Source organism: Macaca mulatta, chromosome 3, assembly GCF_049350105.2.
Source record: "Macaca mulatta isolate MMU2019108-1 chromosome 3, T2T-MMU8v2.0, whole genome shotgun sequence".
NCBI classification, from domain to species: Eukaryota; Metazoa; Chordata; class Mammalia; order Primates; family Cercopithecidae; genus Macaca; species Macaca mulatta.
Genome location: NC_133408.1, coordinates 94242499 through 94255620, shown reverse-complemented (window position 1 = coordinate 94255620; position 13122 = coordinate 94242499). Strand labels below are relative to the sequence as shown.

Genomic DNA, 13122 nt, shown 5'->3' with positions numbered 1-13122 from the left:
TGAAAACCATGCAGGAAGAAACACATGCAAGAAAATGAGAGTTTTGGAAGGAAATAGTGAATAATAGCCAACAGAAAGAGAGTATGATCGCTTTCTTTTTGAGCATTTCATAGGTGCTAGGCACCATGCTAGGCACTTTATATATTGTTTTTTCTCATTTGATCTTCTCAAGAAGCTGTGAAATGTAGGTACTAAGTATATAATTCCTATGTGTAATGCAGGTGCTATTATTAGTTTTATTACACTGAAAAGGAATTAGATTCCTAGATGGCAGTCCAGCCAGTGGGTTGTGGATTTGATATCCGACCACAGGTATGTGTGGTTCCTGAGCCCAGCTCTAACCTGCTGCAGCTCATCTTCCCTGGTGACACAGGAGGGCTGCATGCACATTGCCAGCTGAAAGGGGACAACTTATGATGGGTATTTTCTAGAGTATGAGGTTCTTTGGCTTTTGCTTGTATGCTACCTTCTTCTTCTTCTTTTTTTTTTTTTGAGACAGATTCTTGCCCTGTTGCCAGGCTGGGTGCAGTGGTGTGATCTTGGTTCACTGCAACCTCTGTCTCCTGGGTTCAAGTGATTCTTGTGCTTCAGCCTCTCAAGTAGCTGGGTCTACAGACACATGCCACCACACCCAGCTAATTTTTGTATTTTTAGTAGAGACAGGGTTTCATCATGTTGGCCTGGATGGTCTCAATCTCCTGACCTTGTGATCCACCCGCCTCGGCCTCCCGCAGTGCTGGGATTATAGGCGTGAGCCACGGTGCCCAACCTATACTGCTTCTTAATGATTCCTGGGCCCTTAAGCTGGTTGAGGTCAGACTATCAAGTTTCAAATAAATATGGTGGCTTGAGCCACCATATAAATACAATAGAAGCTCCATCAACCTCCTTAGAATCTCCAGGGATCCTTGAGGGACAAATGTTTTCCCTAATCGCCTCTGGCTTGGTGTTTCTGCTCCTGCTATTTCTCTTGAGTTTCCCTCTTTCCTTCCTTCCTTCCTTCCGATCTCCCTCTTTCTTTCTTTCTTTCTTTCTTTCTTTCTTTCTTTCTTTCTTTCTTTCTTTCTTTCTTTCTTTCTTTCTTTCTTTCTTTCTTTCTTTCTTCCTTCCTTCCTTCCTTCCTTCCTTCCTTCCTTCCTTCCTTCCTTTTTCCTTCTTTCCTTCTTTCCTTCTATCATTTTGTCCTTTTAGAGGCTCCAGCAACCTCCCTAGAATCTCCAGGGATCCTTGAGAGGCTAATATTTTCCCTAATCGCCTCTGGCTTGGTGTTTCTGCTCCTGCTGTTTCTCTTGATTTTCCTTCCTTCCTTCCTTCCTTCCTTCCTTCCTTCCTTCCTTCCTTCCTTCCTTCCTTCCTTCCTTCCTTCTTCTCTCTTTCTCTGTTTCTTTCTTTCTCTTTCTTTCTTTCTTTCTTTCTTTCTTTCTTTCTTTCTTTCTTTCTTTCTTTCTTTCTTTCTTTTTTTTTTTTTTTTTTTTTTGACAGAGTCTCGCTCTGCCGCCCAGGCTGGAGTGCAGTGGCGTGATCTTGGCTCACTGCAAGGTCCGCCTCCCGGGTTCACACCATTCTCCTGCCTCAGCCTCCCGAGTAGCTGGGACTACAGGCGCCCGCCACCTCTCCCGGCTAGTTTTTTTGTATTTTTTAGTAGAGACGGGGTTTCACCGTGTCAGCCAGGATGGTCTCGATCTCCTGACCTCGTGATCCACCCGTCTCGGCCTCCCAAAGTGCTGGGACTACAGGCTTGAGCCACCGCGCCCGGCCTCTTTCTTTCTTTCTTTCTTTCTTTCTTTCTTTCTTTCTTTCTTTCTTTCTTTCTTTCTTTCTTTCTTTTTCTGTCTGTCTGTCTGTCTGTCTGTCTGTCTGTCTGTCTGTCTGTCTGTCATTTTGTCCTTTTAGAGGCTCCAGCAACTTCCCTAGAATCTCCAGGGATCCTTGAGAGGCTAATATTTTCCCTAATCGCCTCTGGCTTGGTGTTTCTACTCCTATTTCTCTTGATTTTCTTTCTTTCCTTCCTTCCTTCCTTTCTCTCTCTCTCTTTCTTTCTTTCTTTCCCTCCCTCCCTCCCTCCCTCCCTCGCTTCCTTCCTTCCTTCCTTCCTTCCTTCCTTCCTTCCTTCCTTCCTTCCTTCCTTCCTTCCTTCCTTCCTTCCTTTCTTCCTTCCTTCTTATTTCTCTTTCTATCATTTTGTCTTTTTAGATGCATCTCCCCTCAAATCTGTTTACATCCTGTGATGCCATTGAGTCAAGGCTTGGAGAGCAGATTTCACTGAGGGTTTGCAGGCAGTAAGCGTGATTATTTTACACAGAAGCATAGTGAACAACATAATATGGGATATTAAGCACTCTCGTTCTTAAAAGGTCTTAATTGTTTTGCCTTCGGGACAATTTTACTGACGGTCTCTTCTATTTGAGCTCCTGTCACTTAAGGCCCATGCCTTTTCCTTGAATCCTCTCTCCTTCCTTTCAGAGTTTACTGTCTTCAACTCTGAAACAACCTGTTGATTTATTTTTCTCATTCCCAAGTTAGCACAGTCATACCATGAATTCTATTTTTTATGACCAAGTTGACAAATAAAGGTATTTTGTTAAACTAAGGGTTTTCACCTCTTTGATGGCTTCTCCTGCTAACTTCATCTAACAATGATTGCCTTCCTGCTACACACACACAAACACACATACACACATACACCTGCTACACACACGTACACACATACATACACACACATTTAAAGTAAATGTGAAACAGAAGAGCAAAGGAGAATTGCTTAGACGCTCCTGATTAAAGACATTTTCACTTCTATGTGTTCTGTTTGGGTTGCCAGTGTGTATTAGTGTCCCTGGAATAGGGTTAGCCAGTTCGGTGTGGCACAAATCATCATGCTGTGGGCCATGGTGGAAGCAGTGGCCACTTAAGTAGGAAAGCCATGACAAAGGGGATGGCATTTGGGTCTGGCTCCAAAGATAAGTAAGCTTGATTAATGCTTTGAAGCTGGTACTGTGGATATGCTGTGTCAGTTCAGAAACTTCTCATATGAGCAACAGCTATTGTATTGAATGCAGGTTTTTCTATTCATTTATGGTTATAAGGCATACTACAAAAGGAACAGTAAGTTTTGAGAAACTTGAAAATCATAACTCTTCCAAATGAGATCTTTTTTGGTTGGGCTAGACCCCAGTGGAATGACATGGAAATGTCTGAAGTCAGGCTGTACACAAAGTCTCTGAACCACTCCCTTGAATGTTTTATCTTATGTTGGACCATGATGACTTTGGGATTAAGGTAAGATTTTATGCTCTTTGAAGGTAAAAACCAACATCCCCACATAGCAAGATACAAAGACAAAAAAGCAAACACTAGGATGCTTTCTAGATGCTGAAATCTTAGTCTAATTAGACTTTAGATGATTGGGTGCTGTTTTGCTCTTAAATTTTCCCTTAGGCAGGGTTAACATGATATACCTCTGCCTTTGCAACATTCCTTTCCTTGTTTTCCTCATTCTCAATGGAGAGTCTCAGCACAGGAAAATATACACAGAGCAGCACCTAGTGCACTCTCACTGACACAGCCCAGGTTCATATTTAAATTATATCACCTCGAATAATCATAATACATACCATCTGCCATTTATTCAGGATGTGTAATGAACATCAGGCATTGCTTCAAGAGTTTTATATTTACAATTTTAGGTAAAATTTTCATTTTAGTGAGAAAGAATTGAAGTGATTGGTCACATTTGTTCAGGGGGATAAGCACATTGAAGAGTCTGTTTGTCAATCAATCAATAAATCAATTGATCAATAGACCCATCCAGCCATTCCTCCACCTGTGGAACAATATTGACTGCTATAGTGGTAGCATAGGCAACAGGCTATGGGAATGCAGAAAGGGGTCATTAACTCTAAGATGTAGAAGGGCCTCTGCAGAAACCATGTGGAGCTCAGCCATGATGAAGGTGCATTTTGATTGGTGAAGGATGAAGCTTCTACACAGAGCTCTGTATCTATCTATTTATTTATCTTCTGCCTTTTGCCAACAAGGATTTAAGACCACTTACAAAATACATGAAGCACATATAGATAAAGGATAGTAAAAAGGCAAACCAGATTATCCCAATTAAAAAAATTACTCAACTGAAGCAGAGATATTTTAAATTATTAAAGGACAGAAATACATCTCTGATTGATTGATTGAAAGGATGATAATGTTTAAAGCAGTGAAAAATGACTTCACCATCATTTTTATAGTAAATACAAAAAATAACTGCTCAGTCATATTTCTTATTATAATGTCCTAAAACCAAGGTGCGATTAGACAGAAGTGATTATAATGGGGTGGGCAATATCTATGTGATCCAGGCTGTGTGCAGCTTTCTGATTCTTCAGGGTAAACCTATTTGGGTTCCTTAGAGGAATATTTAGGGAAAGAATGAATTTTTTTTTATTTTGCAGATAATCCTTTAATTTACTATGTCAGTTCTTAGGAAGTTCAAGAGACTGAAGACCTGGGTGTGCACATAATACCTGTGTTAGTTGGGGAATTAACAATCATCATGCTAAATCATGCCTAGCCATGAAAGAGTTTTTGGTTGTATGCTTCAATATTAACACCATAGTTAGAGGTAGTGACATGGCAATATGGTATTGATGATGCCATTTTATGAGTGAAGTCAGTGAGGCCTGGAGAAATCATACTCATTGGTCACGAGGGAGTCCATATGTAGGATCCAAATTATAACTCACTTCCACCTTTTGAGGGCCAACAAGTTTGCTTTTGGTGGTGAGAACCAAACTAATGATTTAGTTCTGCATCTATATTGTATCCTGGCCTTGAGATTGGCTATGATAGGAGGAGAGCATGTTTTTCTTGACTCCCACTAACAGTTATTCCAACAATTCTAGTTCTGGGAACAGCATTTAGTATGTTTAGGTATTTTGAGCATTTCATTGGGCCTACTGATAAACAGAAATTGCTATTAATGTTTTTACAAGAAGAAAGAGTGGTATGAATAGAAATTTGATCAGTGAACATGAATTAACTTAGTCTTTAATTAAAGTAACATCGCAGAGATGTTTTGATGTGCTTCAAGGAGTAGAAACTCAAATACTAAAAGAAAGGAGGAAATTAGGTTGTACTCTTTATTTGGGATTGCTGTTTTGGTCCTTTTGTTCACCAATCCAGTCTCCACATCAGGGAAAACCAAGCAAGTTCTACAGAGATACTATGCCTATGAAAGGCTGGACACTTGACATGTGCCTCTGTGTGAGTTAGCTTCACCCTTTATTCCTTTATGTAATTTCATGACTAAGGTGCTATCTTAGTCTGTTTAGTCTAATAAAATACTATAAACTCTGTAGCTTGTAAACAACAGAAATTTATTTCTCACAGTCTTGGAGGCTGGGAAGTCCAAGAACAAGGTGCTAGCAGATTTACTCTTTGGCTCATAGATGGTGTCTTCTTACTTTGCTGTCACGTGGTGGTGAGGGTTCTCTCTGGAGCCTCTTTCATAAGGGCACTAATCTAATTCATGAGAGCTTTGCTCTCCTGACCTAATCACCTTTCAAAAACCCCACCTCCTAATACCATTACATTGGTGATTCGAATTTACCATATGAATTTTTTTGGAGACACAAATGTTCAAACCATAGCAAACATTATTTCATTAGTTCTTTTTGCTTATTCGAGATCTTCTTGAAATATCTTGATTCCTCCTACCTCCACCCATCTCCCCCACTGCCCATACCCAATTTTTAGATTATTTTACTCATTCTTTAAGAAGCTCCTCAGGCATTATATCTTCCAAGAATTCTTCTCTGACCTCCCAATTCCCACAGTTTCTAGATCGTCTTCTTTCCAGAACTTACTTTACTGTTGTTTTGAAACAGCTTTTGATGAGTGTGCCTTTTCACTAGACGGTGAGCTTCATGAGGGGAGCTCATGTCTTAGTGATTTTGGTTCACTGTGATGAACACATTATAGATTTGTTGAACTTACAAGCTTCATTGTGGAATCAAACTCTTTTTTAACAACCTTTGTCCAAACTAATGACTTCTGGCAATCCTTTAGGCATGTCTGACCCAAGGCTCTATTTTTGTGCTCCAGACTTACCTTACTTGGTCTTATGAGAATGTATAATGGACCTATGATGAAATCGCTGATGACAAAATGGGACATCCCTGATTCTGTCTTACTTACACTGTGCTTCTGTTTCTCTCTAGGTCAGAGGAAAGTGTTTGACCTCCCTTTTGGGAGCTGCCTCTTTCGAAGTGATGTTTATGACAATGGATCCTCATTTCTGTACGATAACTGCACAGCTTGCACCTGCAGGGTAAGGCAGCTCTGAGAGCCTGTGGTCCAGCAATGATAGGGTTTGGGTTTCAGTGTTAGCATCACAGCCACAACCAAAGCCAATGGTGTGTTATTTATTTGGAGGAAGCATTAACGATGCCATTTTACAAGGAAAATCATACTCAAGGTCACCAAGAATTTACACATAGCACTCAAACTGTAGCTCAATCATTTTCTAAGGACCAAGAAGTTAGCTCCTTGTAGTGAGAATCAGGCTCCGAGGGCCTGTTCTGAGGATTTTCTAAAATCAGACAAACACATATGGCAGTGCCCTCTGGCTTTAATTATCCAAGATGAATTCTCTAACACACCTGGCAATAAAAATTGCTTTTAATCACATTCAAGAGAAGAGGAAGGCATGGAATTACAGTTCATCACAAAGATAAACCTGGCAGTTTAGGAAGAGAGTATTTATGTGTTGTTTATTGTATCATGTCTTATTCAAAGCTTTGCTCATTTTTTCTCAAAAGGCAACCAGAAGTCTAATTACTGCTATATAAATAATTCCACAGCTTCAGAATTTTAAAGGGACACACATCACATATTCGTAGACTATACTTATGCTGTCATTTATTTTGGAAGCCAGGAAGAAATACATTTATCAGGGAGGACTTTAGGATTATTCATTAGTGAGTTAATGAATCACATCTGTCTGACAAGTTTAGAATACACTTTGGTAGTGATGGTTGTTGTTGTTTGTTTTTAATAGTTAAAGGTCTGGAGAGGGAAAGAGGGGAGCTCTACTCAATGTCAGTTATGAGTCAATAGCTGGGATTAGAGCTCAGTAGTTCTTGATTACATGCTTTGTTCAGTAGCATGCACCACTTCAGGGGGTGGTTGGGTAAGGGCTGAACTGTCCATTCCACTGAACACCAAACATGAGTAATTCCTGAGCCTGAGAATACCTTACTGAAGCTTCTTCCTCCTCCCATGGTTTGTGTTATCCTGTGCTAACCACATAGCACCCCCTTCTTGCCTTGGCCTTCATTCTCAGGACTTCTCCTCTCCACTAAGAATTTCGCAGGAGATAGCTTCCTCTTGGGGATACTGAGCCTTTGATGAAACATATCATATTCTCAATTCTCTTGCTCACAGGAAAGCAAGGCATCCCATGAATGGGAGTTAGTTATACTTGCCGTGCTTCGGGTTCATGGGTTCCGTGAGAGATGATTAGGTAATACGTCTCAGTGCTTAGCAGGAAGTGAAATTAATACTCTTCCTCCAAAAGGGTGTTTCACTAGAGTATGAATTCACAGTCATCTTGGGGATATTAAATGCTTGAAAAATCAAGCTGCAATCATTTTGAGTAATCAGTATTATTTTCTGTCTGCTTTGAGCTTCCTTTTCTAGTATCCCTCCAGTGTTTCTTATGATTTCCATGGCAGGTGCAGGAACCTGTTGAATATGATTTAATACAGTTGGCTCTTCGACAATGTGGGGGTCGGGATATTGATTCCCTGTACTGTTGAAAATCCATGTCTAATTTTTGACTCCTTAAAGACTTAACTAATAGCCTACTGTTGACTGAAAGCCTTATCAATCATATAAACAGTCAATTAACACATATTTTGTATGTTCTATGTATTAAATACTGTATTCTTATAACGAAGTAAGCTAGAGAAAAGAAAATATTATTTAGAAAATCACAAGGAAGATAAAATATATTGACTATTTAATAAGTGGAAGTTGATTATCATAAAGGTCTTCATCTTCTTTACATTGACTAAACCGAAGAGGAGGAGGGGTTGGTCTCGTCTCAGGGGTAGAAGAGGCAGAGGAAGTGGAAGGAGAGGCAGGAAAGGCAGGCACACTTGATGTAACTTCTATTGAAAAAATTTCTGAGTGTAGGTGGACCCTTGCAGTTCAAATCCATGTTGCTCAAGTGTCAATTGTATTTTTCTGCATGCAGGATGGTTTCAGGTCTCTATGCCATCAAATTTGACAATACCTCTACCAGCGATGTTATTACCATCTTTAAATTTGTTTAGCAGATGCTTCTTCATCCATAACAGCCTATCTCAGGTGTCATACAACCTGAGAGGCTTTCCTGACTTACCTGGATGGGTAACTTTCCCCTTGTCTTTGCTATCTTTACACCTTTGCTAGAGTTGTGTTTGCCACATTATAATTGCAATTTGCTTGATTACACGGTTATCTCCCTTCTTATATTGTGGAGAACCCCTTGAGGACAGAAGTACATTTATGCATCTCTGTATTTGAATTCTCATTGTTTAACACAGTGCTAGGCACCACAGTCTAATGATATGTACATAAAGCGTGCTCTCTCTCTCCACACAGACACAAACATACACAATGAAAGCAGGGAGATCTACAGTGAAGTATGCATTGTTTGAGAGGTAGGGAGTGCCCTTGTTTTTAAACAAGAAATCAGGATATGCGGCTTGACAAAGGATTATTTATTTTCCAATTTAAGTTGGTTTATAATAGTTTCTATATGCCGGGTATTTTACATTTAAGAGGCACAGTAAACCTGAGAAACAATAGGCAGAAGAGCACTTCTTTTTGAAATCAAATCATACTTCTTTAACTTACAGATGATATCAACTCTTCACCTTCAGTGGATAAGTGGCCTGGTCAAAGTCACTCCACTCCAGTAGAGGTCTGGAACCCAGGTCCAGTTTTGAAACTGTTCGTTCAGTTCCTTGGTTAGCACAGAACACACTTGAGGAATCTTGTCCTGAGGTGGTGCATTTGCTCTTAACTTTTACTTTCTGACCAAAGATATTGTGCCTTTACGTTAAGCTCCAAAAGGTGGCATAAAGCCATGGAGGAGACCCAAGAGAGCACTATTAGTGCAGGTTGCGAAGAGGTAGAGGGCAGGAAGAAGGAAACTGGTGGTTCGTGGGGAGCTGGGCGGTCTTGCCACAGGCTGGTGGAGTGGGCTCATCAGTCTCTGGAACGTGAAATCATAAATCCTTGGGAGGGAGGGGTTGCGTGCCATAGTTTCCATAGTGCCCTCATATTCTGGTCTAGATACTTAATCAACAAATCACATTTTGAAGTGAATGAAATATTTATTGCAATACATTAAAATATGGTACCTTACAGACTTTGACACAGATAGTTATGGGTTATGAAAGGAAGGCCAGGTAGGATGTTTGGTAGAGGTGAGAATCATTTTTAATTTCTAGTTTGCCTTTGGGCCCCTAGGACTCTACTGTGGTTTGCAAGAAGAAGTGCTCCCACCCTGGTGGCTGCGAGCAAGGCCAGAAGGGCTGCTGTGAAGAGTGCCTCCTACGAGTGCCCCCAGAAGACATCAAAGTGTGCAAATTTGGCAACAAGATTTTCCGGGTATGTCATGAGACAAGCACATGGGAACTCCTGTATTACTATGCTGACAGTTAAAAAGCTCCAGACACGAGGCAAATTGGGTTATCCCATAATTTCTATATACATATACAAATGTATATGTGTGCATATATTAATAGAATGTATTTATATTACAGTATTATATATACATATATAGTTAGAATCAAGTGCAGAGAATCAACCATCTGAAAGATGTTTTTCTTGACTATATTTTTGCTGAAATATGTTAAGCCTGTAAAACCTGCCTGAATACCTGGGAGTACCTCTTCTCATTGGAGATGCTCAATGACACTTGTCAAGGTGATGATCCCTGTCAAGATCCTGATGGATCTATACAGCTTAATGCTTTTAGAAGTTTTCCACAAAGCTACCTTTGCAAATAAAAATTTTCTCATTTGGAAGATATTCAGATAAGGATGTGAACAGCATACGTAGTTGAGCCAGGTGAGAGAGCTCTGCCCAGCTGAATGGAAAAGGTTGTCTTTTGGCCATCTGTTACCAATCTCAGGTGTATTTTACATTATTTTCTGAGGACCCCAAGTGGGAAACAGTGCAATGGCCATTTAAACTTCAAAATGAAAGATGGTTGGCTTTGTCCAAAGTACCTTCTACCTAGTCCATTTTCCCTAGGGGTGGAAGGAGTCAAATCACTGTGTATCGAAGGTGTCACCTCATGATACCCGTGAGAATCAAGACCCACATAAACAAGTCAGTTGTGGTAGCTCCGCAGGCATGCTGCACTGAGCCAGACTTCCTATCACGCTGAAGTAGTTGGAGGGAGAGGTCTTGGTTCTGATGGAATAGTAAGAAGACATGAGGTGTCACACGGTCTCGCTTGTAAGTGGGAGCCGAACAATGGGATCACATGGACATGGGAGGGGAACAACACACATAGGGCCTGTTGGGGGGTAGGGTAGAGGGAAGGAGAGTATTAGAAAGGATGGCTAATGCATGCTGGGCTTAATACCTAGGTGATGGGTTGATAGGTGGAGCAAACCACTATGGCACACGTTTACCTAGGTAACAAACCTTCACATCCTGCACATGTGCCCCAGAACTAAAAATAAAATAAAATAAATTAAAAAAGAGAAAACAATTGAGGACAAAAAAAGACATAAGGTATCATGCCCAGTGAAGAGGGAGGCATGTGTGTTGTATTTACACCAGGCTTTCAGAGATGCTCATATGTCCTCTTGATGTAAAGTCTCCTTCTCCTCTGTCTCCAGAACACCCAGATGAAACAGCCTCACTCTCACTATGGTGCTGTGTGCAATGCACTTTCTTTCTTTTTTTTTTTTTTTTTAGATGGAGTCTCGCTCTGTTGCCCAGGCTGGAGTGCATTGCCATGATCTCGGATTACTGCAACCTCCACCTCCTGGGTTCAAGCGATTCTCCTGCCTCAGACTCCTGAGGAGCTGGGATTACAGGCGCACGCCACCATGCCTGGCTAATTTTTGTATTTTTAGTAGAGATGGGGTTTCGCCATGTTGGTCAGGCTGATCTTGAACTCCCGACTTTGTGATCCACCCTCCTTGGCCTCCCAAAGTGCTGGGATTACAGGTGTGAGCCACCACGCCCCACTGCAATACACTTGTAAGTCACCTTGTAAAAACGGTTCCTTTAAATGACTGAGGCTTAAAATTATTCACGGAGACATGGATTCCTAGAAATGTGTACTCAGAGAACTTGGAACAGTCCGGTGTCCTTTAAGGCAGATTCAGTCGGGTCTTTCTCTCTTGAAAGGCACTAGAGGGTAGACAGTCCTTAAAATAGCTTCAAAAAGTCAGGAAGGGAAAGAGGTAGGGGAATCATCCAATATCTCAGCTGTTTCTGTTTTTAACAAAAATCTGCTTCTTGGATCTGCAAGCTCAGGAAGGAATCCTTGTTTTGTTTTCACCCCAACTCTGTTGTCTGTGATCTTTTTTACCCACAAGCAAGGATGCACATCCCTGCCTATCCTCTAGAGGTACAAGGGCTTTTTGTGTATTTGGCATTCACAGATTATACATTTCATGAGTGAAAGAAATTCCTTAAATAGCTCTTTCTGTCTGAGCAAGGGTCTAGTCCAGGAAATGAATCCCAAAGTGCTGCCCTGCTTTTTGAGAGGAGAGAACTAGATAGGCAGGGATGGGATATCTATGGCACTTGGAGTCTTCTCTCTGAGCTCTGCATTTTCAGTGACTTGCCCATCAAGTGTCTGTCTGAGCGCTGGGAGTCATTTGAATTAGCCTCTCTTTTATGCATGTCCCATATGGGCCAGAACCATGGCACATCTGGTAATTAACCATCTCTGGACATCTCAATTAACTATTGGTGCTTGGGATGGCTTAAATATTTTAGTCTTATCAAACAGGGGAAAATTAGATTACTGTCATTGTATCATGTATGAAAATTCTTGCTTGGTTTTCCCCTAGGGTGCAGCTAAGTAAACAATAATTGACAACAAGATGTAAATATGCCTTGGTTAAACACACAAGAATTATTTTTATATCCAGGAGGAGGAACACACACACACACACACACACACACACACATGCTTGCACACAATCTGAAATCTTCACTAATCTTTATCTTAAATCAGTTGGGTACATACAAACACCTGAGTCATTTAGTCTAATGATGGCATCCCTCACTCAGGGCAAGAAATGCTTTCCTCCATGGAGAGATTACAGTCTGTTGCCTCAACTCCTGTCAGCCTCCAGCTGCTGACAGGATCCTGTGTCCTCTCTTGTAGGATGGAGAGATGTGGTCCTCTATCAATTGTACCATCTGTGCTTGTGTGAAAGGCAGGACGGAGTGTCGCAATAAGCAGTGCATTCCCATCAGTAGCTGCCCACAGGTACGTTTGGAATGCAGATTGACTTTACCTTAGTGTCTTGAGAAATGTCCTGTGTGTGGCACAGTCACATGCCATCTTCCAAACACCGACTCCAGCTCCCCCAAAGCCTCCACATTCCTGAGTAGCCAAATGCCCCTTGCAAAGTTTGCTCATTCTTTTTGCAGATTTTATCCTTGCATGAAAATAGCTTTTGCTTTGCTCTTGTCCGAATTCTGATTTCTTATTGACTTCTCCCATTCATTCTGTAAAACTTCTCCAACTCCTGCAAGATCTGTTTCTTTGCTTTCTTTTGCCAGGTTTTGTTTAACATCGTAACTGTCTTTTGCCTTTTCCTCTTTTCTCTCCCTTCTCAAATCAGCGCTTTCCTGTTATAGACATTCAAAGTAATATGTGGTTGTTTATTAATATTTCCACAAGGGGTTTCTCCTGCCTCACAGCATCCCCGATTTCTTTGCTGAAGTTTTCTCTCTCTAATCCTGGCCTCCATTGTAGCCCCAAATGGAAATAGCATCCTTATGGAAATATCTCTTTTCAAAAACCCATAGCTCCAGCACACTGAATAAAGCAACCATTATCTTCTAAAGCATGAGATTCATTGAATTCACCTCAGC

General features: G+C 41.0%; 1 protein-coding gene across 2 annotated transcripts in view; it reads left to right on the top strand.

Annotated features, from left to right (window-relative positions):
- The window catches only part of BMPER (BMP binding endothelial regulator), a 245928-nt gene that overhangs the window by 137041 nt on the left and 95765 nt on the right, over window positions 1–13122 (top strand). For both annotated transcript variants that reach the window (XM_015133741.3, XM_015133740.3), the window contains exons 8-10: window positions 6213–6322; window positions 9514–9654; window positions 12407–12511. In XM_015133741.3, coding sequence (XP_014989227.2) covers window positions 6213–6322; window positions 9514–9654; window positions 12407–12511 — 356 coding nt within the window. The remainder of the gene's footprint in view (window positions 1–6212; window positions 6323–9513; window positions 9655–12406; window positions 12512–13122) is intronic.